We start from the raw sequence: 25,767 nt of genomic DNA, 5'->3' as shown, positions 1-25,767 counted from the left end.
ATATCCACTTACGAGTCCTGAGTAATAAGTTAAACATTTTCACTTCACATAGGAGCCAACAATATCGGATTAGGCTCATATAGCCCTCCACAAAGTACACATATGCTGTTGCTATTCTGAAATCCTAAATGGATCCTTTGTGACACTTCATTGTAATGATTATTCAAAGAAATTAGCAAGTGGAGGGAAAAAGAAAGAGAAAGAAACTAATGCATAGAAAGAGCCCAAATTTGGCGTTCTCTCCTTTTGTTTTTGCAAAGATGACTCTGAGAGATTTTTTAAAAATCCAGCGAAATTGCAAACATCTCCACTACGGATGATCAAAGCCTTTCCTATGGGATACTACTTCATAATTGAATCATGCAAACTGCCGGGAAGTTTATACCCAACCTACATTTTCTGTGATGTTAACCTATTATTCCTGGCCCCCTTGTGTACTTACATTATTCTCAAAGATATCTTTAAATAGTCCCTTACCTTCCATCTTACCAGTCAAACAAACATGTACAGGAGAAGTGGAATGCATAAATAGTCTCTGCTCATCTATTTGCAGTTCAAAAGATTGGCCCACAAAGGGGAAAAAGAGAGTTGAAATTTTGTCTTTAGAAGCGTTCAGACATTCACGGGAGCCGAGACAAAAACATTCATTGCAGAGGGAAGACACAGCAGCTTTTTATATGTTATGGGTAATGACTATACTGCCGGTTTTTTAAGACTGGTCATAATTCTGCGAACTCTTACAGACGCATAATAACTGGCATCTTTTCAGAGATGGGAAAATCCATATTCTAAATTCTGGTGTATGATAATCTCTTTTTTTTTAAATATTTATTTTATTTATTTATTTATTTATTTTTAATATATTTTGGCTGCGTCGGTCTTAGTTGCGGCCCACAGGATCTTCCTTGAGGCATGCAGGATCTTTCATTGTGGCACGCGGGCTTCTCTCTAGTTGTGGTGTGCGGGTTTTCTCTTCTCTAGTTGAGGCGCTCAAGCTCAGTAGTTGTGGTGCGTGGGCTTAGCTGCCCCGCGGCATGTGGGAACCTAGTTCCCCAACCAGGGATCGAACCCGAGTCCCTTGTGCTGGAAGGCGGATTCTTTACCACTGGACCACCAGGGAAGTCTCCTCTGGTGTATGATAATCCCTTAAAATGGATTCATCTTTTGGGTTTGGATTTAACCTAGACCTTAGCTAATGCCTTCCATTCTATAGATGGGGAAAACTGAGGCCTTGAGAAATGAATTGACTCTCCCAAGGTCAAACAGCAAGGTAGTCAGAATTGGGATTTGAATTCAGAGTTCTTGACTTGACTTGTTTCTATAGCGTCTAAGCAAAGGTGAACTAAGAGATATTTATCAAGTAACCTGGGACTGGGGTAGGCGTTGGGGAGGAGTTTAGAATTTCACTAGTAAGGGCTGCTCTTGGGTCATGTGATCCCCTGGGTATCAGGGACTGAAAAGAGACAGCCCTTTTGGGCTCTCAGAAGGAGTGGGTAAGCCTAGGAAACACATGTTCAGAAAGGACTGAAGGACCTACCTTTTGCTAATTGAGTCCCCTGAAAGTCAGGGACCATAGTACCTGTGGGACACACATACTCAGTGTAACCACGGGACAAATGAAGACAAAGGACGGAGAATCTCTATCCCCAGGTAAAAGTATAGCCCTGGGACAGAAATAGTGTCACAGCCAATTCCATTTCCAGGACGAACCTGGGAAGAATTGTGAATCCCATAAGATCTTAGGTGGATGTTGACAGAGCTTGGGGTCAGCTGGCTGCCAGTTGGAATTATCTGGATGACTAGAAGAGAGTATCTCACCAGTCTCCTCTGGTGGCTGAAGGAGTTTGGGGGAACGTGTACTACATAATTATGTTAGATTCCGAGACCACGAACTGAAAGAATTTCACCTCTGTCAATAGTGTATAATCTTCCTTCCACTCCAGGGTGTCCAGAAAGTTAAATGTTATCAGTAGGAAAATTGCACATATTAAAATCTTTCCAACTTTAATGTTGTTCCAAAGGAAACGACATCATTTATTTCCCTGTACTTTGGAAGCAGCCAAAATCCCTCCACGTTCGAACCAAACAGCTGCAATTAGCCAACTAATTTGGACAAATGAGAGAGGGTCTGTGTGCCCAAATTACCCAAATAATTGGAACTTTGTAGTCCTGGACCCCCAAATAACATCGGCCTACGTATGAATCTTTGTGGTCATCCTACTAAAGAAAACAATGTACTACACTCTATAATTTGGGGAGATGGTCTTGTTTTTCTTATTTTTTGACGTTAGATCGATTGGAAACCCATGGTGGGAGAATTCCACATGAGTAAGGGAGAAAGAGGTCCAGTTAAATAGGAAATGCTAACAACAAGCTGCTTGAGTGAGCACTGAGGCATGCCGGGATATTACATGTCCACAAAGAAAATATTAATTTTAAGCTCAAAGAAAAAAATAAAAATGGGAATTTAATGGATGGGCGAGAATAAGAAAAAAGTGTCAGGATATTTATATAAACTGCCATGCCTGTGTTTTCGTGAAGGCTCATGCCCTCTAAGCAGTCAATCAACACTCTCTCTGATCACAGGCTTCGCTCTGATTGAGTGGGGAGATGTCAGCCAGGGAGAAAAACATGTGGAAAATCTGCTAACCATGTGTGTCATTCCTGATGTCAACATGGAAGGAAATACGGGAGAGACCTAACATTTGTGCATTTCCACTCCAGCTCCAAGGCTGCTAAAGGGCACTGCTGGCTTTGAAAAGTATGTATTTCTTATCACCATTGTTGTTGTTGTTATGATAATGGTAGTGATGATGAAAATACACACATTCCACGTTAGCCCAACATAAATAAAACAAGACCACCTGGTGCCTGGGGACTAATGATCACCAGCAACGTGTGTGTAAGTAACTGTTTGGGAGTTTAACTTTGTGTTTCTTGGCGATGGAGAGCTGAAGACAGGCTCTCTTTTGGAAACACTGGGAATTTTTTTTCCGAGTCTTATCTTAAAACCTCTTTCCTGACAGGGTATAGGATTCAAGACAGCTTCAGACTAAGAGGTCAGGGAGAGCACCCGTCGCAGTTTTGTTTAGGGGATCATGTGTTGGCAGGTGTGTTGGGGTACCAGAGAGAAGAGCGAGCTGGTTGAAGCAGTATCAGCACTTAATCTGGGTGACACTGGAAAAGCCACCGAAACTTCTGAGCCCTGGTTTCCTGCAGGGTGAGAAGTTCGGCCTAGAGCAGCACTTCTCGTAACGTAATATGCATACAAATCACCTGGAGATCACGTCAAAACGCAGATCCTGGTTCGAGAAGTCTGGGAAGGGATCTGTGATTCTGCATTCCCAATAAGCTCCCTGATGATGCTGGCTCATGGACCTAGCTCTTGGCATGGGCCCGTGTCTTAGGCCTAACCAATCAGGGCACTTCATCTCTGTGACTGGTTCATACATGGGCATATGACCCATGGCAGGTTAACATAACCTGGGCATATACCCATGGCAGAGCTTTTGCTGCTGCAGCTACCATGAAAGTGATGCTGTCTTACCTGGGGTCACTTAACTATAACGAGGATATTAGTCAGAGACTCTGAGAAGCCACTTTATCACATCGTGGTAAACCCTGCCTGAAAATAGTTAATAGAGAAGAGAGCAAAGCTGAGAGACCCAATGGCATCATTTGAACTCCTAGATATAGCCATGACTGAAGACGAGATCCCCGGCTTCTTGAGTTATACAAGCTAGTCATAAATGTAATGGCTATAGACATGATAACACTTACAAATTGCAGCTTCATTATCAATATTTTCTCCATCACTTTCTTAATACAGACCAGAGCAACACTTCTGTAAAGAGTCAGATAGTAAATATTTTAGGCCTACAGAACATACAGTCTCTGCAGGAACTACCCAATCCTGTGGTTGTAGCACAGAAGCAGCCATAGGTAATATATAAACAAATGAGCGTGGCTATCTTCCAATAAATTTATTTACTAAAATAGACATCCAGCCCACAAGCTCTAGTTTGCCAACCCTAGTCTAAGACAATTAACAAAGCCTTGATTTGTAGTATTTGCCAGTTTCCATGGCATAAATACCTGCACCATGGCTGGTGGCAAGCTACCAATGTAATATCACTGAATGCAGAGCTGGGAAAGGATTAAGCACCAGGTCACCATTATGTAGTCTCTACCATAGAGATACGGTAGAGGTAACTTCAATAACAAAGGTAATAGTAAAATGTGGTAAAATAATTAGGAAGTGGTAAGTTTTAAGTCCAGTATTTCTCTCCTTTGTCTTGATACTATTTCTTTAGTTGTAAGTTTATAATGTTTACTTTTTAATAATAGTGTGTCTAACCCAGTTTCCAAAATTTCTGAAAATGTAGCGGTCAGCTCTTATGAGGCAGTGCAAGCCGGGTCCAGTGTGTTATCGCACCCTCTATTACCTTTTTGAAAAGTTCAAAAGTGAAACAGAGAAATCAGGGTCCAAAGATATCACAACAGTAGATCAAAGTTTGGAAAGGGATTAACGGCATCTTCAGGAACTGCAGTTTAAAATTCCAATGTATTAAACAAGTCCTATTTGAAATGGTAATGCCTTGTACCTGAGTAGAAAAGACAATTAAGATAATGTGTTAATTTTCCCCTTGAATCTGACAGTAATATTTTGATCCTGTTAATTATCCAGAGAACAGTAAATGTATATAATATGATAGCTCTGTGCAGAGCTGACATGCTTTCCCTGGTTAAGTAGGCACACTCATCCTATAATTAGCTGCTTGGAATGCAATTTCCATTCCTCCCTGAATACACCCACTAAAAAATAAACCAATGTGGCGTTTCAGGGCTGCTCCAGCCTGGTTTTCCCCCTGGGAAAGTGGCCAATGATTATTTACTAAAACTTATCCTCCTTTCAAAACTATCAGAAAATAGCAATCTGGTTGCTAATGATTTCTGGCAGGTGAGGGTTAATCAATGCCTTCAGATCACCAAAAGACCATGTCATTACAGCCCCAGCATGCTTGCCTCCTCCAAGGGATAAACTTATTGATGTCACTAGCCAAGCATTTTAATGAGAGTTCATTTCAAAAGGGCGACCTTTTAAGTGGGCAAGTCAGTCCACGAGGGGGAGAAATATGGACCCCAAATTATTTTCATAAACTGGCAAATAGGGGTTTTTTTAGCTAATAGTATGAGGTTCAGAACCATACTTTCTTTGGAAAGGAAATTGTGGCTGGTTTAACCGTGCATTTTACAAGATGTTTTATACATGTATTTATTCTTTTAAAACAACACACTCCAACACCTCTCCAGGAAGGCTGATAAAGGAGGTGAGTTCTTCCACTAGGATGGTAGCATGTAGGCTGTTACATAATGGTAATCTACAGCTACCCATTGTATTTAACATGTTCTGTAAAAGCACAAACCATTTCTATCTTGTTTTATTCCTATCACATGTCTGTGATAGGACATGATACTGATCTCCTCCAGTATTTTCAACAAGCATGTTAGGATGGAAATAACACTGGGTCTGGGGTCAGAACATCCAGGTTCAGGTTCTAGCTCGTTCTATTTCTAATCACAGGACCTTGAAAAAAGACACGCAATTTCTCCAGGCGTCAGGTGTCCACTTCTGTGAAGAGGATCATCGGACCATCAAGGAAGTACTTTCTAAAACACTGTACAGGGGTAAGGAATTGCTATTCTTGTCTTTGGCTCCCTACGGAGAGGGTCTAGTTTATAACAGATGCTTTCAGATCTGCAGAATAAATAAATGCCAGAAGGGATGCATGCATCCCTTCGTTTAATAGTCTTCAGACTTCAGATGAGGCTGGGTAGTAGATAGTTTGAGATCATGCACCCAGGGGAGCCTGGCTGCCTGGGTTTGAATCCCAGCTCTGCTACTGACTCAATGGCTGTGTGACCTTGGGTGAAATTACTTAATCTCCCAGTGCCTTAGTTCCTCATCAGCAAAATGGGAGGGTGATAATAGCTCTTCACTGGATTGTTACAAAGGTAAAACGAGTTAATATAAGTTAGTTTCTTGGAGCAATGCCTATATAAGTATGCACTATTATTACTTTCATCATGATGTAGAAAATTTACCAAACAATATACTATGTTCCACACTCGGCACTTAATATTCCAGACCTATTTTTCCTGGGAATATGACACTAATAAGAAAATGTAGCTTCTCCTCTGAAGTTTTGCCTGGACAGGCAGGGCTTCATGGGTGTATCACCAACCTCTTGGTGGTCATCTGCTCTCCTTTTTCCTCTCTCTGTGGCTTAGATCTGCTCATGGGATCCATTGCAAGGAGCACAGGCAAGCCTGGGGCTTAGCTAAGACCAAGGGATTAGGGTTGTGCTGTCTTGATGAATAATGACAACAGTTGAAGTTCAAGTTAAGCAAGCTTTGTCGAGGTTGGGAATAATAGGATCACTGTTTCACAGACCAAACAGTTTGGTTGTTTGTTTTATTTTAATGCCCAAACATGGGCTTGCCCCATGTTCCTGAAGAAGTCCAGCCACTCTCCTGGGGCCCTTTCTTCAATCAAAGCCAAAGCTCCACCTCTTGGGCCAGCGGTCGATGGCCCACCCTCTCCCCTGAGGAAGCCTTAGGGGTATCTTTAGCCCCTCCTCCAGGACCCTGTGCCCATAGGGAAGGAACCCACCATTGACACGCCTAGGATGGCACGTGTCCATTCATGCAGCATTCATTCATTCTCCCTTCATCTGCAACATGCCTGCATTCAAACATCCCTTCCCTCCAGCTTTTGGTCCTTCCATCGCTCATTCATTCACACATTCATTGAATACCTTCTGTGTACCTGGCACCCCTCCAGGCCGTGGGAATACAAGAGTGAACTAGAAAAAGTGCCTGTCCATGTCAAGTACACATTGTAACAAGCTCCCAGATGATGCCGATGTGGCTGGACCACAGACTACGCTTTGGGTAACAAGGCACCAGATAGCAGGGTGCTGAATGCCGCACCCTCAAAATGAAAATGCCGTTTCTGAGACGCATGCATCTCTCCAGGTGGTAATCGGTGCAGTAATCGGATCGAAAATTATCAGGCATTCCCGGTCGCCCGAGTTCACCCTGCCTATTCTTAAACTCTCCTCCCAGGGAGGGGCTCTAGAAGGATACTTTTTCTTGACCCATATTTCTTACTGTAAAACTAAAGACCTTAGCTTGTGATAGAGGACCCAGATGAGGGCATGCTTTTAGGACAGAGGGATGTAGCAAGTACTCCTAAAATCACACCCTTCCAGCAGTTCTTTATTCTGCCTCTTAGTGAACATTTATTTTCTCCCGACCCTGTGCCAGGCATTGTACAATCTAGGAATTTAATGGTGAAGAAGGCAGTTCAAACCTCTGTTCCCACAGACCACGGGGAAGCCTGACCTAGCCTGGGGGCTCAGGAAAGCTTTCCTCATGAAAGCAACCCTTGTATTGAGACCTGAATGCTGGGAAGGGTTGAACCAGGCAAAGGGCAGCGTCTGCACAGAGGGCAGAGGATGTGCAAAGGCCCAGTGTGGGAGGAAAGGGAATGTGTTTGAGAAACTGAAAGGCAAGAATGGAGAAGACAGCAGGGATGTGAAGATGGGACTGGAGAGGGTCAAACCAGGCAGATCTTCTTAGGCCCCATTAACGCCTAGGGGCTTCATCCAAAGAGCAGTGAGAAGCCCTTAGAAGGTTTAGAATAGGCCAGATGAACATAATAAGTTACTCTGGCTGTTGCGATTTCAAAGGCCTGGAGGGGACCAGACTAGTTCTAGCGGGTCACTGGGGGCTCCTGCAGTGGTCTGGGCAAAGAATATGCAACTGGGGCTAGAGATGGTGCCTGGAATCAAGCAAAGATCTGAGGAGGGGCTGTTCTTGTCCTCAGGCCCATCCTGGGCTGCACCTCCCCCGGGACCCTCTGCCCAGATCAGCTATGTTCCATCCCATCTTCTCCCTTTCAAGGCAGAGACAGGGGCCTTTCACCCTAGCAATTCTCCCTGGAGTCTAGTCCAGCGTTTGCCTCAGCCCTAAGGAACAAGCGATCCGGATAATGAGATAAAACACAGAAATGAAACTGTTGGAGAAACCGCAAAGCAATGAATGAAATGATTGCTGGGTTAGTATAAATCGAATGTGCAAGAGCTGAAAATCCATGGAGTAAAGATGTCATTCAGAGGTGCTGAATTATTACCTGGAAACACATAGGGACTCTTATATAAGAGGCCCTATAATCCCCAGGAAGCAAACTGGTCTCCCCTAAGCCAAATATGGCCCAGAGGCCTCTTTTGTTAGGCCTGCACGGTGCTCACTAATATAATGATTTTTTTTTTTTAATTTTAGAGTTGAAATTAGATGCCAATGTTTAAGAAGAAAATAAAACATTGAGAGATTTTTATATTAAAAACCTGAATTTCCAAATCCTACTGGGGGTAGGAGAGCCGAGCTATACCCATCTAGGGCTGCACAACAGGATCTTCCCTCAGCCTGGGCGTGTGTCCTGCTTCCCAGTTACCACAGTCTCCACTGCTCCCTACTGCCTCACAACACAGAGGCTGGTGTCATTTGCTATATGTCATCACACCTGTGCTGTTTTGTTCTTAGAGCAAACAGAACTGTGACCTACTTCTCAGCCCCTTGTCTCTATCCTTGGTTGGAAGATGAAAGCTAGACAGAGACGGTAATGTGTTTCAGCAAAAAAATCAAAGCAAGTAGGTTTTGATGGGAAAGGGAAGAATTTTTTAAGTATCATTTCATATGCAAAGAAAGTATATCAGTCTTATTTTCTCATTTTGGAACCTTGCCTGGATTTGGGTTTGGGACTGCTGATCCAATCCAACTCTCTCATTGTATAGATGCACACATGGGGCCCAGAGAGGTGAAGCAACCTGCCAAGGATCACACAGCATTAGAGAGCAGGTTGGGACTAGAACCCGTAGGTGGAGGGTACAAGTCAGCAGATGGGAGGAGGGGGGGAAAGGAAAAGGAAAGTGACTGAGAGGTGGGAATAACTGAAGGGCTACCTGGGCAGAGGGGGGTTAAGTGCCTGAGTTAGTGGGTGGAGGGGCAGGAAAAGCTGGAAAAGAGGGAGGGGAGAGAGGAGGGTTCTCAAAAGTCCTGAATCCAAGGTTCTCTCTGAGGAATTAAGACAAAGGTGACGGAGAATGACCAATGTTACTTTGGCAGCAGCAGGAAATACAGTAAGTCCAGCAAGGGTGCCCCTGCAGTAACCATGGTAAAAAACAAGGAGAACCTGCCCAAAACGGTATTTACCAGCACAGACCACCGTAACTGGATGGGGATGATGAGGAAACTTGATCTAGCTCAAGTCTAACGGGCATGGCCTGGGAAGCCCAGACTCTCTGCCTTTTGCCTCTTTGGGGGTCAGCACTGTCTGTTCACCCTGGGACTCGGGTTGGAACGGACAGAACTGTTGGGACCTCAGTTAAGTTTCTTCTTTCTTGTGCTTGGTCAGGCAGCCTCCTAAAGGGACATTTAAGACATCTAAAGACCAATATTCCTTTTCAAGCAGCTAAATGGTTGGAACAGCCTCCAATGTCATGCAAAACGTGACTTTCTTCACTACCTGGTTAATTTTTAAGTCGAGACATGATCATAGATAGTGGAGATAGAGGACCATTTCTGTCACTCATGAGTTTCTCAATTGAGTTATTATGTTTGAAATTTCAGTTTGACAGAGACTAAAACACACAAGCTAAGGGCAACAAACAAAAGGACCTATAAGTTGAAATCAGGATCTTGAAGAGGTATATGCACCCAAATGTTTACTGCAGAATGATTCACAATAGGAGACATGGAAGCAACCTAAATGTCCATGGAAGGATGAATGGACAAAGAAAATGTGGTGTATACATGCAATGGAATATTATTCAGTCTTAAAAAGGACGGAAATCTTGCCAGTTGCAGCAATGTGGATGAACCTGAAGGACATTATGCTAAGTGAGCCCAGACCACCCATAACAGTTAACTAACCCTCTCAACTTGTCTTCATAATCCTAACAGCCTATCAAAATGCAAGCATGGTATTTGTATTCAAACTACTGCATGATTCTCAAATTATATCATCCTGCTTATAGTTTAAGATCTAAAGGCGTCAAATAATTTAAGGGATGCTTTCATTACAAAGTGGCATTTGTTTGCAAGTCTCAGATCCCCAAAGATCATTTTTCCCAGAGCCTCCAACTAGGGTACATAGTATATTACTCATGATTACGACCATAGCTCTGGGTTATCAAGAAAGGTTAAAACCCAAGAAAAACAAACAGAAAGAAAACAAAAAGAAAAGAAAGGAATGTGTGACTATCAAAACCTATTGAGAAAAAAATTCCCAGCTCTTAAATCTGAGAGCTCAGGTCACCTCGTCTAAGGTCGAGGTATCTGGAAATTTTACTCATGTGAAACATCTTACTCTCACTGATGCCAGATTAAGGAGGTCTTCTTTACATTATTGCAGATGAATAAACCACTGTTTCATTGTTTCTCAAAGCATTTGTAAGAGTGTGGTGACAGAGGAAATGTCTGCATTTGAAAGGAAGTCTTAAGGGGTTGTGAAATCTCAGGAAGGTTCTTAAATGACCTAACCAGATGTTTTGAAGTCTGATACACCCTTAACCCAAACTGAAATTCATAACAAAGTCAAAAGCAATAGAGTCAAATTGATTCCAAAATGCCTTTCCTAACAAATTTAACTGTTTACACCAAATGACTTTACTAGGGCCTCATTCCAACTGGGAGAGAGTATACAGTCATGGAAACAGTGGGATTCATCATAAAGTTTGAAGAGGAAATGAAACTAAAAATTCGGGTAAGTCCTTAGTGCTGGCTAAATTAAGAATCCACATTTCTGAGGCTGTATGGAATCATGGTTAAGAGCCAGAGCCTATAGCCAGACTGCATTTTGATAGGCTGTTAGAACTAGGACTAGCTCTACCACTAGACTCCTAGCTCTGCCACTTGCTAGCTGGGTGACTTTGGGAAAGTTACTTGACCCCTCTGAGCCTCAGTTTTCTCAACTGTAAAATGGGAATAAAAATGGTACCCACTTCACTGGGATGTTGTATGGATTAAATGAGATAGTAACGTGCCTAGGACATAGTAAATGATCAATAAATTTAACCTATTGGAATTATTATTTTTTTAATATTAGCAATATTATGTAGACAATGAAATGACAGGGAAACTGGGTGTTTTTATATTTAAATGTAAGATATTTAAATTTTAAAAAATATTATTTCAAGGAGGAGGAAGAGACATAAGGTTGTCTACACCTCTCCACCCAAGAAATAAAACTCCTGAGGTAAAATGTGGTTCCTTTAGTTGGTTTGTTTATTTTGTGGATGGGGAGTTATTTAAATTTGAACGGGTTTGGTTTGGTACACACCATTTGAGACATGCACCAAAAATGTATAGACAGAGTCACACAAAATAGTACTGAGTTGCATCCACTCCAGGTCTAGCCCGGGGTTAGAAGGACCGTACAAAGTCTAAAGAACACCAGGCTGGGGCCTGGAGATCTGACTTGCCTGGTTAGTGTGGTACTAACAAGACTGCTAACTTGAAGGGTGACCCTGAAGAATCAAATCAATTCTGCTCTCTGGATTTCAACTTCCTAGTCCACAAAATGAGTGGGTTGAACTAAATGACCAATAAGGTTTCTTCAGGCTGTAACTGCTTACATGAAGCTGTGGTCTCTGTTCCAGGGAGAGACTTGGCTCTGGACTTGACCTCTGGCAGCACTACGGTTCTGGTCCAAAGCCAGCTACACACTCCATCTACACTGGATGCCCCCTCACTTCCCGCTGTTGGTCTTCAGGGACCCAGGCAAGAGGATGTGAATGGACAGTCCAAACCCATGGCCCCTCTGGGAGAAATCACTCAAGTACGTGCCCTGCTGCTTCCAGCTCAAGTCACAATCCCCGGCACATGCAAAGCCCTGCTTATCCCACTGGAGAGGAGGGTGGGAACCACTTTATTTAAAGCAGAGCTGAAGACATAAATATTCGAGAAGCAATAGCTCCTTATTTTGGAGGACTCTGGAATGAAAGTCCAAGGTAGAAAAACAACACAACAACTGCTAGCATTTCCATTCTGAATAGACAATATATGCCAGGAGCTCTGAAATAAAGATAGTGTGATTCGTTTATTATTCCTTCTCTTTAAAACCTGCATTAATTCTGATTTCTATTTAAATAAGAATGATTAAATTTTATCAGCTGAGATGGAAATATTGTGATAAACACTGGCTCGTGGCCAAACTAATCTCCCAAGCCCACAGCTTACGGCCATTGTCTTGTATAGATATTTGAATGGCAATGGGCTTTTATCAGTATTTCTAAAGGCACTCATTTAATTATGTGGTTGTAAGGATTTTCAAAACCCAAAAGAATACCATCAATACATATTAATTTCTTGGATTAATTCAACATTAACATCAGAAAATATTGTTATTTAAAGGATGCTAGTACTTGTTTTTGCTTTTGCAAAAACTGAGGCATCCAGTTCTGGTTGCAATGGTGTCTTTTAAAACGTTCCACCGAACTGAAACTAGGAAAAAGCAATGCACAGTGAGGTAAGGCTGGAATTTAGAATTATAGGGATTAGAAGGAGGACTCCACAAGTCTTTAACAAAGAATACTTCATAGAGGTTGGACTGTAGCAAGGAAAAAAAAATCCCTGAACTAGGAAATTTGTACACATGTGCGGATCTTGTCAATCAAATGTAATATATTTGAAAGCCTCAGGAAAAAAAGATTCAAGGGCAGGGGCTGTCTAGGTGTTTCCTGCCCCAAATTTCCATACCCAGAAACTCGAGCGATCTAGATTGCATCACCATAGGGGATACTGTGTTTCTTCAAGAACTGATTAAAAGATACAAAAATACACCTGACATGTTTAGCATTAATGTTTCCTCCAAAGTAGGTCTTTATTTTTCAACATTATGATGAATCTGTTTGGTAAGCAAAGACTCACACTCTACCTTAAGCTTGGGATTTCTTCTTGTATCAGGTTGGCTGAACGGGACAACTCCATTCATTAGAACTGAGACCCACATGGGTTTGTGTCTGCAAACTCAACACCTACTACCCTTTTTCTCATGTGTCTTTCAATCTGACCAAACCACCAGGCAATTCCTCCTGTGCTGATCATTTGAGGGGAGCCAGGTAGAGATGGGGACTAGATAGGGAGGGGAGGAGAGAGAAGGGGAATGGAAAACGAGCCACTTGTCAATCTTGTTAAGACTGATCTGTTTTTTGGGTTACCAACTGCCCTGGTCTGAGGGGTTTCCTGGGATGAAGAACTTTGAGTGCCAAAACCAGGACAGTCTAGGGAAAGCAGTTGGTCCCCCTATACTATTTATCTTTTGGCTTAAGCTTCCAGGTCAAGCATTCTAAAGGTTCAAACAAGCTGGGAAAGAGGAGACATTTAGATTTGCTTGAAGATTACTGAGAGGACCACCTGTCACAACACAAATGCTAACTAAAATTCGTAGAAGACATGTATTTTATAGAATCAGGGAGGTAAAGAGGACTTTAAAAACAATTTCCCTCAGAGCATGCTCGGTAGAACACTAATTCCATGGGATGGAATTTTAGTGAAAAATGGTTTAGAGATCAAATAATGCTACTTAAAAAGGCTCCTTTATTGCAGGACTTATCAGAGCCTTGAATAAGCTAACATTCGTTGTTCATTAACATGTTTGACCACAGAATCCTCTTTCCCAAGGAGCATCTTAGGATAGCAGTATTTGGAAGATCCTACTTTAGGAAGCACCGCTCTAGGCCGAACTCCTCATTTTAAAGATGGAGAATAATACTCTGGTTTGTCTAGTTACAGGCAAGGCTGGTGCTACAGCAGTTTTTCAGACTTTAATGTGCATAAGAATCACCTGGGCCTCTTGTTAACCTGCACATTCTGATTCCACAGGTCTAAGGTGGGGCCTGAGATTCTGCATTTTTCACAAGCTCTCAGGTGATGTTCACGCTGCTGGTCTGTGCACCACACTTTCAATAGAGAAGCAAATCTCCTAAGTTTATGCTTGTCCCACTGCCTTGTAGCCTCTTTGCGAGTGGAACTAACTAATTCTCCTATCAAAGCAGCATCCTTGCCTTATTCTGGTTTCATTTGCTGAGTTGATATCTCCACTTCTTCAAAGCTACTCCCTGTAGTGATAGGACGCATCGAGATTAAGGAAGTATTTCCTGGACCCTACGATATATTTTCTTTTTGCTCTATTATAAATTAGAAACAGATAAAGCTCGTCACTAAGTGGTTTATTTGGAGGTCCTATACAGAAATTTAGATCAAAAGTTATTTGAAATCATTGTTTAACTGAGTCAAATCAACAAAGGACACTTTCCATGACCATTTCCAGGTATTTTTTAATTGTTCTTGGAAAAACATGGTACGCATCTAACCAAAAGGTGCCCAGTAATTGTGCAACTAACTGGCTATTGCCATAATATGAATGGACAGTGACCAGCAGGTGCTCACTCAGCATGCAGATTTTATACCACAAGTACCCACCCTGATACTTCAAAAGCTTTTGTACCTGCATGTGTACAATCCTCACATTATTGCATCATATTGTTGATGTTGCCAGGAAAAATCAGCTTATTTAGATGGTATCTATATAACAGCCATATGCCTTGTCAATTTAGGGCAGGGGAGGGATGGGTAAGGAGGAATGATCCAAAAGGAAGAAAAATGACTTGCTTATTGACGAAATGTTTACTTTGCAACAAATAGTTGTGACATAGTTCAAAGGACAGATGATGTCTGTATCTTCATGACACTGAAGCCAACCACAGGTAAACAGAGCATGCTGGGTGGTAAGCGGTTAGAATACTATTCCTGCTTACAGGCCAGCCTCTCCCCACAAAAAGCTGATCTCAGACATTTCACCCAACCTGGCCAGTCACCCCAGAGATCTCAGCCAGAAGGGACTGAACTTCCCAGGATCCAGACGACTGAAGGGAGAAGGGAAGGCAGATTCTACTGCCTGGAGACTCAGCCCCTGGACACGAGAAGCAGATCCTAAGTCCAGACTGAAGGCTGGGGAGCCTTCACCTAACTTTTAGTTCCCATGCAGAGCGGGACCTCAAAGTCCCCACATTCAAGCTCTATCTTTGCTGCCCACTAGCTAATGCATCATTTTTGGTCTCCTCCCTGTGAAGTGGGAAATAGCAGTCACTGTCTCACAGAGTTAGGAAGGTTAACTGAGAAAATTGCATATATTACTTTGCATGTATTCCAGGGCAGACGTTGACAAAGCTGAGCTATAGTTTTTTGGTTTAGGTTTTTTTTTTCTTTAATTACAGTAAGGAACTTGAGATCTACCTTTTTAAATTTTTTTTTAGATTTATTTTATTTATTTATTTATTTTTGGCTGCGTTGGGTCTTCGTTGCTGCGCACGGGCTTTCTCTAGTTGCGGCGAGTGGGGGCTACTCTTCGTTGCGGTGCGTGGGCTTCTCATCGCGGTGGCTTCTCTTGTTGCGGAGCACGGGCTCTAGGTGCACGGGCTTCAGTAGTTGTGGCCCATGGGCTTAGTTGCTCCTCGGCATGTGGGATCTTCCCAGACCAGGGCTCAAACCCGTGTCCCCTGCATTGGCAGGTGGATTCTTAACCACTGCGCCACCAGGGAAGCCCCCTTCTTAAGGTTTTATGAATACAGAATTGTTCACTGAGTCATGTTTTAACAGTCAAACTTACATCCCATTTTGCTGGTTTCATACATTCTGCTCATACATTTGTGCACACATTACATGGGTTCCTACTAAGCACCAGCCTTGTGAAACACTGGGAAGTCAAGGTGAAGAAGACACTAGCCCTGCCCTCAAGGATCTCTTGTGGGTTCTTAGGGAGGTTGACACAGAAATCAACAATTGTGATACAGCAGGATGACTTGCATTGGGAGGAAACGGGGTGGTGGGAGTGGGGGAGCATCTCACCAACCCTTGCAGGGGAGCAGTGGGGAGGAGTCACAGAAGACTGAGGAAAGATGTCCCAGAGGAGGAAGCTCTCTGATCCCTCCTCTGTCTCCTTGGCTGGCTCTTCTTCCAATGCCTGAAGCTACGCACAGATCCCAACCCGATCCCTTCTCTTCTCAACCTCGCGCTCCCAAATGATAGCATCTCTTGTTCCACGTCTATGCTGCTGACCATCAGCTCTGCATTTCCCACCTTGACTTTCCTCCCAAAGCTCAGATTTGATGACCTATGTGCCAGCTGGGTTCTCCAGAAAGGAGTAATGTCTATGAAAGATAAAAGTGGATGTGTTATTTAGTCATTGCTGTGTAACAAATTACCCCATAGTTACTGTGGGTCAAGAATATGGCACAAGTTAACTAGGTACTTCTGACTCAAGGTCTCTCACAAGGCTGCAGTCAGTGTCAGCTGAAACTCTGGTCTTATCTAAAGGCTCAAATGGAGAAGGACTTGCTTCCAAGATCACTTACATGGTTGTTGACAGAATTCAGTTCCTTGAACGCTATTGACCTGAGGCCCTCAGGTGACTATTGGCTGGAGTCTACCCTAAATTTCTTGCCTTTCCATAGGGCAGCTCACAATATGGCAGCCTGCTTCATCAGAGTGAGCAAATGGGGGAGAGAGCAAGAGAGTCCTAGGGAGACCAAAATCACAGAAATGACTTCCCATCGTTTTTTGGCTGATTTCCATTTATTAAAAGTGAGTCATTAGGTCTAGCCAATAGCCAAGGAGAGGAGATTACACAAGGGCGTGAATGCTGGGAGACTGGGAATCATTGGGAACCATCTTAGAAGGGAGACTGGTACAAAGGAGGAAGTAAGATTGGACCACAATGCAGAGCTGATACCAGTGAAATGAAAAGTGGGGAGGAAGCAGGATTAGGAAGAAAGAGCCTCAGAACATAATGTTCATCCGATAAAGTCTTAACCAATTCAACAGGAAGCTCCAGAACAATGGTTGCCGTTGGTGGAGCTCTGCATTGGGCAAAAATGGCCAAGACCTAGGGACTGCCTAGGAAGAGCATGGTCTTGGCTGAAAGCTGAGGTGGATTCTGAAGGCCAACAAATAGAGGCTGTGAAGTAACTGCCTTCCTTGTAGCTGAATGGCAAGTCCTTTCTGGAAGGGAGATGTGAGTGGCACACCTTCGAGGCCCCCATCTCCACAGCACGTAGATCAATGTTTTGTACAATCTAGGCACTCATCAAATGCTTCCACCGAATTATCAAGTGCATAAATTATTAATGATGCTTATTTAAAATATCAATTATTTATTATTTATGTGAGAGGAATATTCATAATCACATTGAGACAGCAGCCAATTGATGAACCAGTTATGCAGTCAGCTAACAGGGCTGTCTAATCCTTTGCTGCATCTTCAAAAGTTGAGTTCTTTCCTGCTTCCTCCAAACGACCTCGGCTTTGTGCATACAGCCTTAGAAAAGAGGCCTATGTGGACCAAGGTAGTTCTAGATCAATGGGTCTCTCTGACTCTTGGTTTTACAAGCTTTCCACTGAGAACAGAAATGCCCCAAAGTGCTGATGGTTGGATTGTGATCATTCATCCCACCTGTGGGAAGGACTTCACACACCTTTAAACCCCAGGAGGACATATATTATTAAATCTGTCCTCCTCCATCAGGTCTTCTCCACTAAAGGTTTGCTAAATAAAGGTACCATTTAGCCAAACCAATCTTCACATGCCATATCCTGGGGCACCCTCTCTAGTGAAGTGTAACTATGTTGTAATATTTTGTGAATATCTGTTTAATGTTAGTTGCTCTTCTAGACTATAAGCTCCACGAGGGTAAGCACAATGCTCTGGATCTCCAACATCTAGTACTGGTCTGGCAAAAATGTAGGGACTCAATGAATGAATGAATAGTGAGATGCATGCCTCTCTGATCTGTTTTGGGAATCTAGATTTTCATGCATCAAACTTGGTCTGGGAAGGAGATGCCCTTGTATTCCCATGCTCCTTGTGAGGCCAGACAGAAAAAAGCTCATCTAACTCCCGGGCTCTGGAACAATGTGCCCAGTTTGGTCAAGTTAATGGTCAGGTTACATTTTGTTGCAATTTTGCATGTTGAAAAGCTTTCTAAAATATATTAATCTAGCTATCCTGTCAACCGATATTCATTAAGCACCTACTGCATACCAATCTAAGCGATTTATGGCTGTTGACTGACCGTCTCTTTTTTACGTACTTATCCATGTATTCTCCTTCTCACTTTTATGTACTTTATCCATCCATATATCCATTCATTTATTTATGCACACTTTACCTTATTCCAATATGTATTGGAGGTGGTTTATAGAGATTCACATAATATACCACTATAATATAAATTATGAGTAGGTGAAAAGGAAAAGGAAAAAGCATAAACTCATTATGTATGGACTGAATCACTAATCACTCAAACTCTTACTGGCAAAAAAAGTGATGGACTGGACTCTACTGATCACAGCAGGTGCTCAGGTGTAAGATACTGGGGCAGATCTACCATAAAAAGTTCTCTGTGGAGAGTTTTCTTCATTTAACCATTGGAATAAATCTTTCTCATGCTTGTGTGTGTTTTAAAGGGCTTTGAAAAAAAAAAAAAAAAAGGGCTTTGAAGATTTCAGGTAGCTCATTCATTCATTCATTTTTGTTGTTTTTGTTGTTCTTGTGTTTACTGAGTACTTACTAAGTGCTGGGCACCGTGCTAAGTATCATGGTCTAAGAAAAAGGGTGCTGAGTGCATGTGTTTCTACTGTTAGGCTCCAGGTCTGAGAGTTATAAGTCCTGAGTTCTCTCATGGCCCTGGGGTTGCTTTATTGTGTGGCTTGGCTGAGTCTATCCCAGTCTCTGGACCTTGATGTCTCCATGTGAAAATGATGGGCTAAGTGAATATTCTTAACTAGATCTAAAATTAAGTAATATAGCACAGGCTGGATTGAAGCAAATCAATTCAGCAATTCTTTTGGTCCCATCGCATTCCCCAGCATAGCTTGAGAAAACTGACTCCTGCTCAATGACTCCTGGAAGCCGTATTTTTAGCATTTTATCCTCAGCTGGTATGCACATCACATGGAAGTGTTCCCAAACCCCAAAGTGATGTTACCTAATGAACCCTTTCAAAACATTGTGACCTAAAGAATAGGTGCTTCTATCATGGACGTGAACTCTCAGAATACACAAGGATTTAAATGCCAACATCCTATATTTAAAAAAATAAAATAACCAGCGCTAACTGAGCTTTGCAGACCGGGCACTCTTCTAAACATGTGCTAATGCATCATCTCATTTAATTCTGGAAAAGCCCTATGAGACAAGTTTTCATTATTGCCCCCATTTTACTGATAAGGAAACTATGGAGCAAGAAGGATAAGCATGATAACTTATGTCGCAGACCGGAGATGTGAGCCCAGGAAGTTGGACTCCAGATCCAGGCTCTTCCCTCTCACTTGACCACACCTCCTTCCAAAGACTCATACCTGTAGCCCTTAGGTGCTCTGTTAGCTTGTGGCCTAATATTTAAAAATGCCTTATTACCTATGATCTGTTTCTGATGCTTCTAGCTAAGAAAATAATCTCAATGTAAACAAATATGAGAGATTCTTTTCAGAACGGATTTCCAACTCCAATAACGTAATTTTGATTCTCAACAATAAAGTGCATAAAGATACTTTTACTCTAAACCTAGAGCTGGCAAACTTTTTCTGTGAAAGGCAAATGGTAAATCTTTTAGACCCTAGAGGCCATAAGCTCCTCAAATCTGCTATTAGAGTGAGAAAGCGGCCAATATTTAAACACGTGATCATGGCCATATTCCAATAAAACTTTATTTATGGATACTAAGTTTTGAATTTAACATAATTGTTATGTGTCATGAAGTACTCTTTTTCTGATTTTTTTACAACCATTGAAAAATGTGAAAACCATTCTTACCTTGGAGGATGAACAAAAACAGGCAGAGAGCTGGATCCAGCCCATTGGCTACTGTTTGCCAATCCCCGCTCTAAACTGCTCACTGACATCTGATTCAACCTTTGGGAACAAACAAGGCTTTTCTTAAAAGAAAAATAAAACCACTAGACGCTCGGTTTTCTAATTTGTTTGCAATATGAATCTATGTTTTCTTGGTCAAAGTTTGTCCTATTTTCCTAGAGATTTAAAATTCTACATCAGTAAATATTTAACCATCAAGAAAGTTAAATTTCCCTTCTACTTTGGCTGTCAATAAGTGGAGGTCAGGACCGTTGTCTATACTTGTTACGAAATTCAAGCCCAAGACAAAGTAAAGTATATTCCCAAATATCTACAAATGCACGCATGAAATATAGGTGTATTTTAAAGAATAACCTAACAGAAAGTACTTTAAATTTCACAGCCGCTGCTAATGCAGGCAGCTAATCCTATTTACATTCATATTAGCCTTGGTATCTTCTTCCCTAAGATTTACCTATTTGTATGCTTGCATGAGTTAAACTGCCTTTTGCATGATATCAGTACTTTTGTAATTTAAATCTATAAAAGGCAATTTCTTTTAAATATACTTCCTAACAGTGGGTGAAAGAGGCACCAAAGTTATTTGAGGGCTGTACACCTCGGTGAACATGTGCGCTGAACTCCAGGCAATATGCAGAATGTGGGAATTAATCTTATACTGTAGGAATGGAATAGAAAATAAAATCAAAGCTGAGAAAGAAACAGCCTTTGAAAAGGACCACTTTGCCGTTATCGAAGGAAATGGTGTGTTTTAGAATTGGTATTTAGACAGGTAAAACTTTCTCCCTTTCTGCAAGAGTGGTGAAGACTGTTTGCTTTCTTCATTGTGATATTTTTACATCCCAAATAACTTTAGCCACCTGGTAAGCAAGTTTTACGATTTAATGTTGGTGTTGGCTGATAAACAGAACATGGTTGACAATTTGGTGGCCAGGGTCAATTTTAAGGTGTCCACTGTGACTCCCCATGGAACACGGGAAGCAGTATAAGTGGGTACGTATTGAGGGGCTAGGGGTGAGACTCCAAAGATATAGAACAAACTGTATCCAGCTGGAGCTACATTGTTTTCTTCATATAATTCCTATGAAATGTTCACTCTCACCATCTCCAGTTGACATACATGAGATGCAAGTAGGTTAATGTATAATCTTGCCCCAAAGAAATAGTTTCTTCCAATATGTAGGGCACACACATCAACACGCTTCTTTTCTAAGCAGCGCTGGGATTTTTTTAGCAAAATTCACTGGGGGTGGGAGGGCGGAAGGTGAAATCCGAGGGGAGGGACTTCCAGATGCATGCCCTCACTTCTGGTTACATTGAGCATGTCCACCCAGGAGAACTGGCCCTCGGGTTCACTTCCTCTGACGCTGGTCAGGGCACGTTTCCCAGAACTCACCAGGTCATGGGCTTGAAGGAACCGATACCAAATTTCAGTCTCATGTAGAAAGTCTTCCCCCAGTGAAGCCAGGAAAAGACAGAGTTCCAAACTGTGCATCCAAGGCAGTGGGGCTGGTCAGACTTGGGGCCTGAGACCTGCACAGAATTAGCCCCCAGCTTCAGATGCACCTCAGGAAGGGAATGTCCCTCCATTTAATCCTAAACTTCGTGCTATTTGCCCTTCTCCAACTGTAATGTCTACAGAACACCATGTATCTGGATGGAAATGGGGCATTTTGTTCACTACCCAGATAATTACACAAAGCTTCAGCCACTGGTTCATGACTGCTGAAGAACCATCATGCACACAAGTACACACACACACACACACACACACACACACACTCAACCAAAATCCACCACCCTGAAAGGAGCCATTATAAATGTTTCATGTGAAACTTCCAAAACCCATCAGACTCACCAGAGTTTTCAAATTAACTCCCTTATTGCCCAAGGGATCGCTCTGAAAGAGATTTCTCCAGCCTCAAATCTCCTCAAGAAAATTCTGAATTTGAAACAGAATGCAAATAATGCGTTTTGACTCCCTAATCAACAAATGGGATCAACTTGAATTGATTAAGAACCTTTGAAATTAGCTGTCTTTAATTCTCTCCATGGCCTGCTGCTGGTACTCTGAAGATAGGAGGGCAGTGTGTGTGTGTGTGTGTGTGTGTGTGTGTGTGTGTGTGTGTGTGTGTGTTTGGGCTGAAGTTGGAAAGTTTGGTCTCATTTTTTTTCAGAGCTCATATAATGGTCTTTTCTTAAAAAAACACTTTTTAAAAAATTTTAATGGTGACACAACTCTAAGAAAGAAAGCATTCACCTGGTGCAATTATATGGCTTTTCATGCAGTACATTTCCAAGAGTTGGCTGCATGAAACCTGCACAACTTTACTGAAACAAACAAAAATCATAAAATCTGAAATGAATGTATAAATAATATGCAACTGTCTAGACAGTATAGGTCACTTGCAAAGAGAGCAGGTCAGGAAAAAATTGTCCATCAGTCAGACAACCATAACTGATTCTGATGCGAAATAATGGTGGAGATATTGAGCATTCTCTCTATGCGAAAGGCTTCGCTGAGCATTCTGCTCTTCCCGAGCCAGTGGTCTTCTGCTTATCTAGTGCTTTATGCAGCCTTTGGAAAATGCACTTGCTATTTAAACATTAAAATTAATGCCCAAAGAATAGCAGTTGAGCAAGGCGGGGGGGGGGGGGGGGGGGGGGGGAGGGGTTGTCACTGACCTGTGTGATTGGCCTTTGGTAAAGCAAAAATAGCCCTTCTAGATCAACAATATGAGATTTCCATACCCACAGAATCCTAAACAGATGTAGTTATGGAAACTTTAGGCTAGTAAAAGACCCAAACACACACACTCAAATTCCATGGAACTTTTTTACTCTCCAGTAATAACGTGTAAGAATAGATTCAGGTACTTAAATCGTGTACTTCTTTTTTTTTTTTTTAATTAATTTATTTATTTATTTATTTTTGGCTGTGTTGGGTCTTCGTTTCTGTGTGACGGCTTTCTCTAGTTGTGGCAAGCGGGGGCCACTCTTCATCGTGGTGCGCGGGCCTCTCACTGCCGCGGCCTCTCCCGTTGCGGAGCACAGGCTCCAGACGCGCAGGCTCAGTAGTTGTGGCTCACGGGCCTACTTGCTCCGCGGCATGTGGGATCTTCCCAGACCAGGGCTCGAACCAGTGTCCCCTGCACTGGCAGGCAGATTCTCAACCACTGCGCCACCAGGGAAGCCCTCATGTACTTTTTAAAATTTTATAATAATCTGTTGATTGCGGGTTTTTAGCACCCTAGAATGTGATAATCTCAGCAGTCACAGAGCAGGGCGATGGCTGCTACCATCACTGCCCCCCCAAACTATGAACACAGGTGAGGCTCATCAGCTTGTGCCTAGGGGTGGGCGTTACCAACGAGCTGGCTCTGCAGCCCGATGGGCCCACATGCCCTTTACGAGAGGAACCCAAAGTGAGGCTACCATGAATTAGGCCGAATGCCTGCAGGAGGAAAGATCCCTGCTCACCTTGCCAGGGAGGAAGTGGGTGGGCAGACAGGTGTCGGCCCTGCTCTGAGCTGAGCCACCATACTGGCCAAATGGGTCAAACCCTTAGGGAAGACGATGATAATAAAATAAGAAGACGAGTAACAGCCGCCATTCACGGAGCGCTTACTAAATGTCAGACACTGAGCAATCGTAAAGTCCTGAGTCTGGAGGACTGTCTCATTCAACCCTCACCACAATCCTAGAGAGCTGCTCTGATTTATTATCCTTATTTTACGTCGGAGAAACTTGAGGCTCAGAAAGAGCAAATAACTTGCCTGAAGCTGAACAGGAATAAGTGGCTGAGTGCAAGTTTGATTCCAGGTTCCTTTAAAGCCAAGCTCACCTCTTCCCCCGCGTGACCTTTCGCCTCTCCGGCTGCCCCCCCTCGGGGCCGACTTTGCCAGGAGATGCTGTGGGCACCGCGCCCCTGGGGCCCATAGCACGAGAACGTCTGCTTCTTGCAAGAAGCAAGATGCACACTTTCACTGTGTTGGCATAAAGGCAAATGAAATCCAGACCTGTTTCTATTTCTCTTCTACGCAAGCAGTCGTAAAATCTCATTTTCTTTTCTTTTTTTTTTAATTAAAGAGGGGCCACGGACGGCAATGTTGGCGCTTGAGCAGAAGAGACTCCCCCGGCCCTCTGCTTCGCATACCTGGCCAAGCTGAAGAGAAGGGCGGTGGCCGCTCCGGAGGGATTCTGGTCCCCTGGTCCCGAAGCCGCGGAGGGGAGGGCGACGCTGCGTCTGCAAAGCCCGGCGAGTGGGCGCGGTCGGGCGCCGGGGCCCTCGCTCCGCTCCGGGACTCCTCCGAGGGCTGCGGGGACGCGGCGGCCTGCTGCGCCCTGGCCTGGAGCGATCTCTCTCTCGGAGCGTCGGGGACCCTCCTGCCGCTGGAGGCCGCCACGCGCAACGCGACTCAGCAGCGTCCTTGCAGCAGCCGCTCTGGCTGCCGGGTCGCGGCCACCGGCGCCCCGTGAGCCCGGGCCTCTGCTCGCTGGTGTATGAGACGCCCTTCGACGCCCAGGCCAGCCCCTACCAGGCCCGCTGCCGCTACCTGCAGCCCCGGTGGGCCGACTTCCTGGACCGGATCCCGGATGCGGGCTTCGTGGGCCGCTGGTGGCTGCCGGGGTCCCGGATGCGCGACTGCGACCTCAAGGCCCAGGAGTTCCTGCACCTGCCGGCACATCTGCGCGCCGTCGGGCCCCACCAGCTGTACCCGGAGGCCAACGAGCGGCTCTTCGACGAGGAGAAGCCCAGACCTGTGGTGCTCACCGCCGATCACGTGGACCAGGCGCTGTGGGAGGCGCAGGTCTTGCAGCAGGAGAAGAAAGACCAGGTCGCCCTGAGCCAGGCTGACCCGCTGGTGCCATCGGAGGTCGCGCGATGAAACCCAGTCCGGCCTGGGTCCGGACCGGGCTCCGAACCCCGGCAGACGGCTGGCCTGGGATTGTGCAGTTGGTGTGTGCGAGCCTCAGATGCAGAGTAATGGAAATAAATTATGTGCAGCGTTCTCTCCCGGGGATTTCACAAAACTGGGGGCCTCTGTCTCACCTGTTCCTTGTGAGCTGAAGCTAATTCATAGAGCCTCCTTGGTCTGGGAGTTGGGGACAGCAGAGCGACATGCCATGTCATGTTTATCACTGCCAGAGTTAGTAAGGAGCCTCCGACAGAAATAAGCCTTTTTCACTGGGCTTCAACTGTTATCATAGTTGTTAGGTGACTCCCAAACTCTCCTAAGAAACTTCAACTTTTCATTTTAGATTTTGAACTGAAATGTTTCGCCCCTATTTCCATGAATAACATGTTTTGTTTTATTTTAAAATAATTTTAAATAATTGTAGTCTCAGAGGAAACTGGAAAAACAATAGAGACATCCTGGGTACCCTTCACCCAGCTTCCCCCAAATGGTAACACCTTGTATGAGCAGTACCAAACCAGGAGATTGACATTGGGATGACTCTTTGGATGTTTCAGGGAAACTTTTCTTTGCAAAAACAACCTGCTTTTACCATATGTGTATTGATGGTGTTGTTAAAGTGACTTGGAGGGATAATGCATTTTCTGATCTGGAAATCAATATGGAATCATAGCTTCTGGTTACGTTATACTTCAGTGACCCTGAAAACACAGAATCCTATGGAAAGGAATATGTTGGTGGACATAGCTGGGTGATAATCATAGTTTTAAAATGTTAGATGAACGAGACTACCTCTGTCACCGACGTGGCCTGTGGCTGGCTAATAAACCAAGAGATGAAACAACAACAACA

At 43.5% G+C, this 25,767-nt stretch overlaps 1 protein-coding gene across 1 annotated transcript; it reads left to right on the top strand.

The window, feature by feature from the left end:
- Nucleotides 1-3,098: 3,098 nt before the first annotated feature.
- LOC137752387 (mitochondrial import inner membrane translocase subunit Tim29-like) lies at nucleotides 3,099-24,885 on the top strand. The gene is given in 5 exon segments (XM_068527109.1): nucleotides 3,099-3,220; nucleotides 5,585-5,688; nucleotides 11,724-11,902; nucleotides 24,086-24,407; nucleotides 24,410-24,885. Coding segments are annotated over 5 exon segments (1,203 nt in total).
- Nucleotides 24,886-25,767: the final 882 nt, after the last annotated feature.

This window comes from Eschrichtius robustus, chromosome 19 (assembly GCF_028021215.1).
Source record: "Eschrichtius robustus isolate mEscRob2 chromosome 19, mEscRob2.pri, whole genome shotgun sequence".
Lineage (NCBI taxonomy): Eukaryota > Metazoa > Chordata > Mammalia > Artiodactyla > Eschrichtiidae > Eschrichtius > Eschrichtius robustus.
The sequence above is the reverse complement of the archived record's forward strand: the minus strand, read 5'-3'. Positions and strand labels throughout refer to the sequence as shown.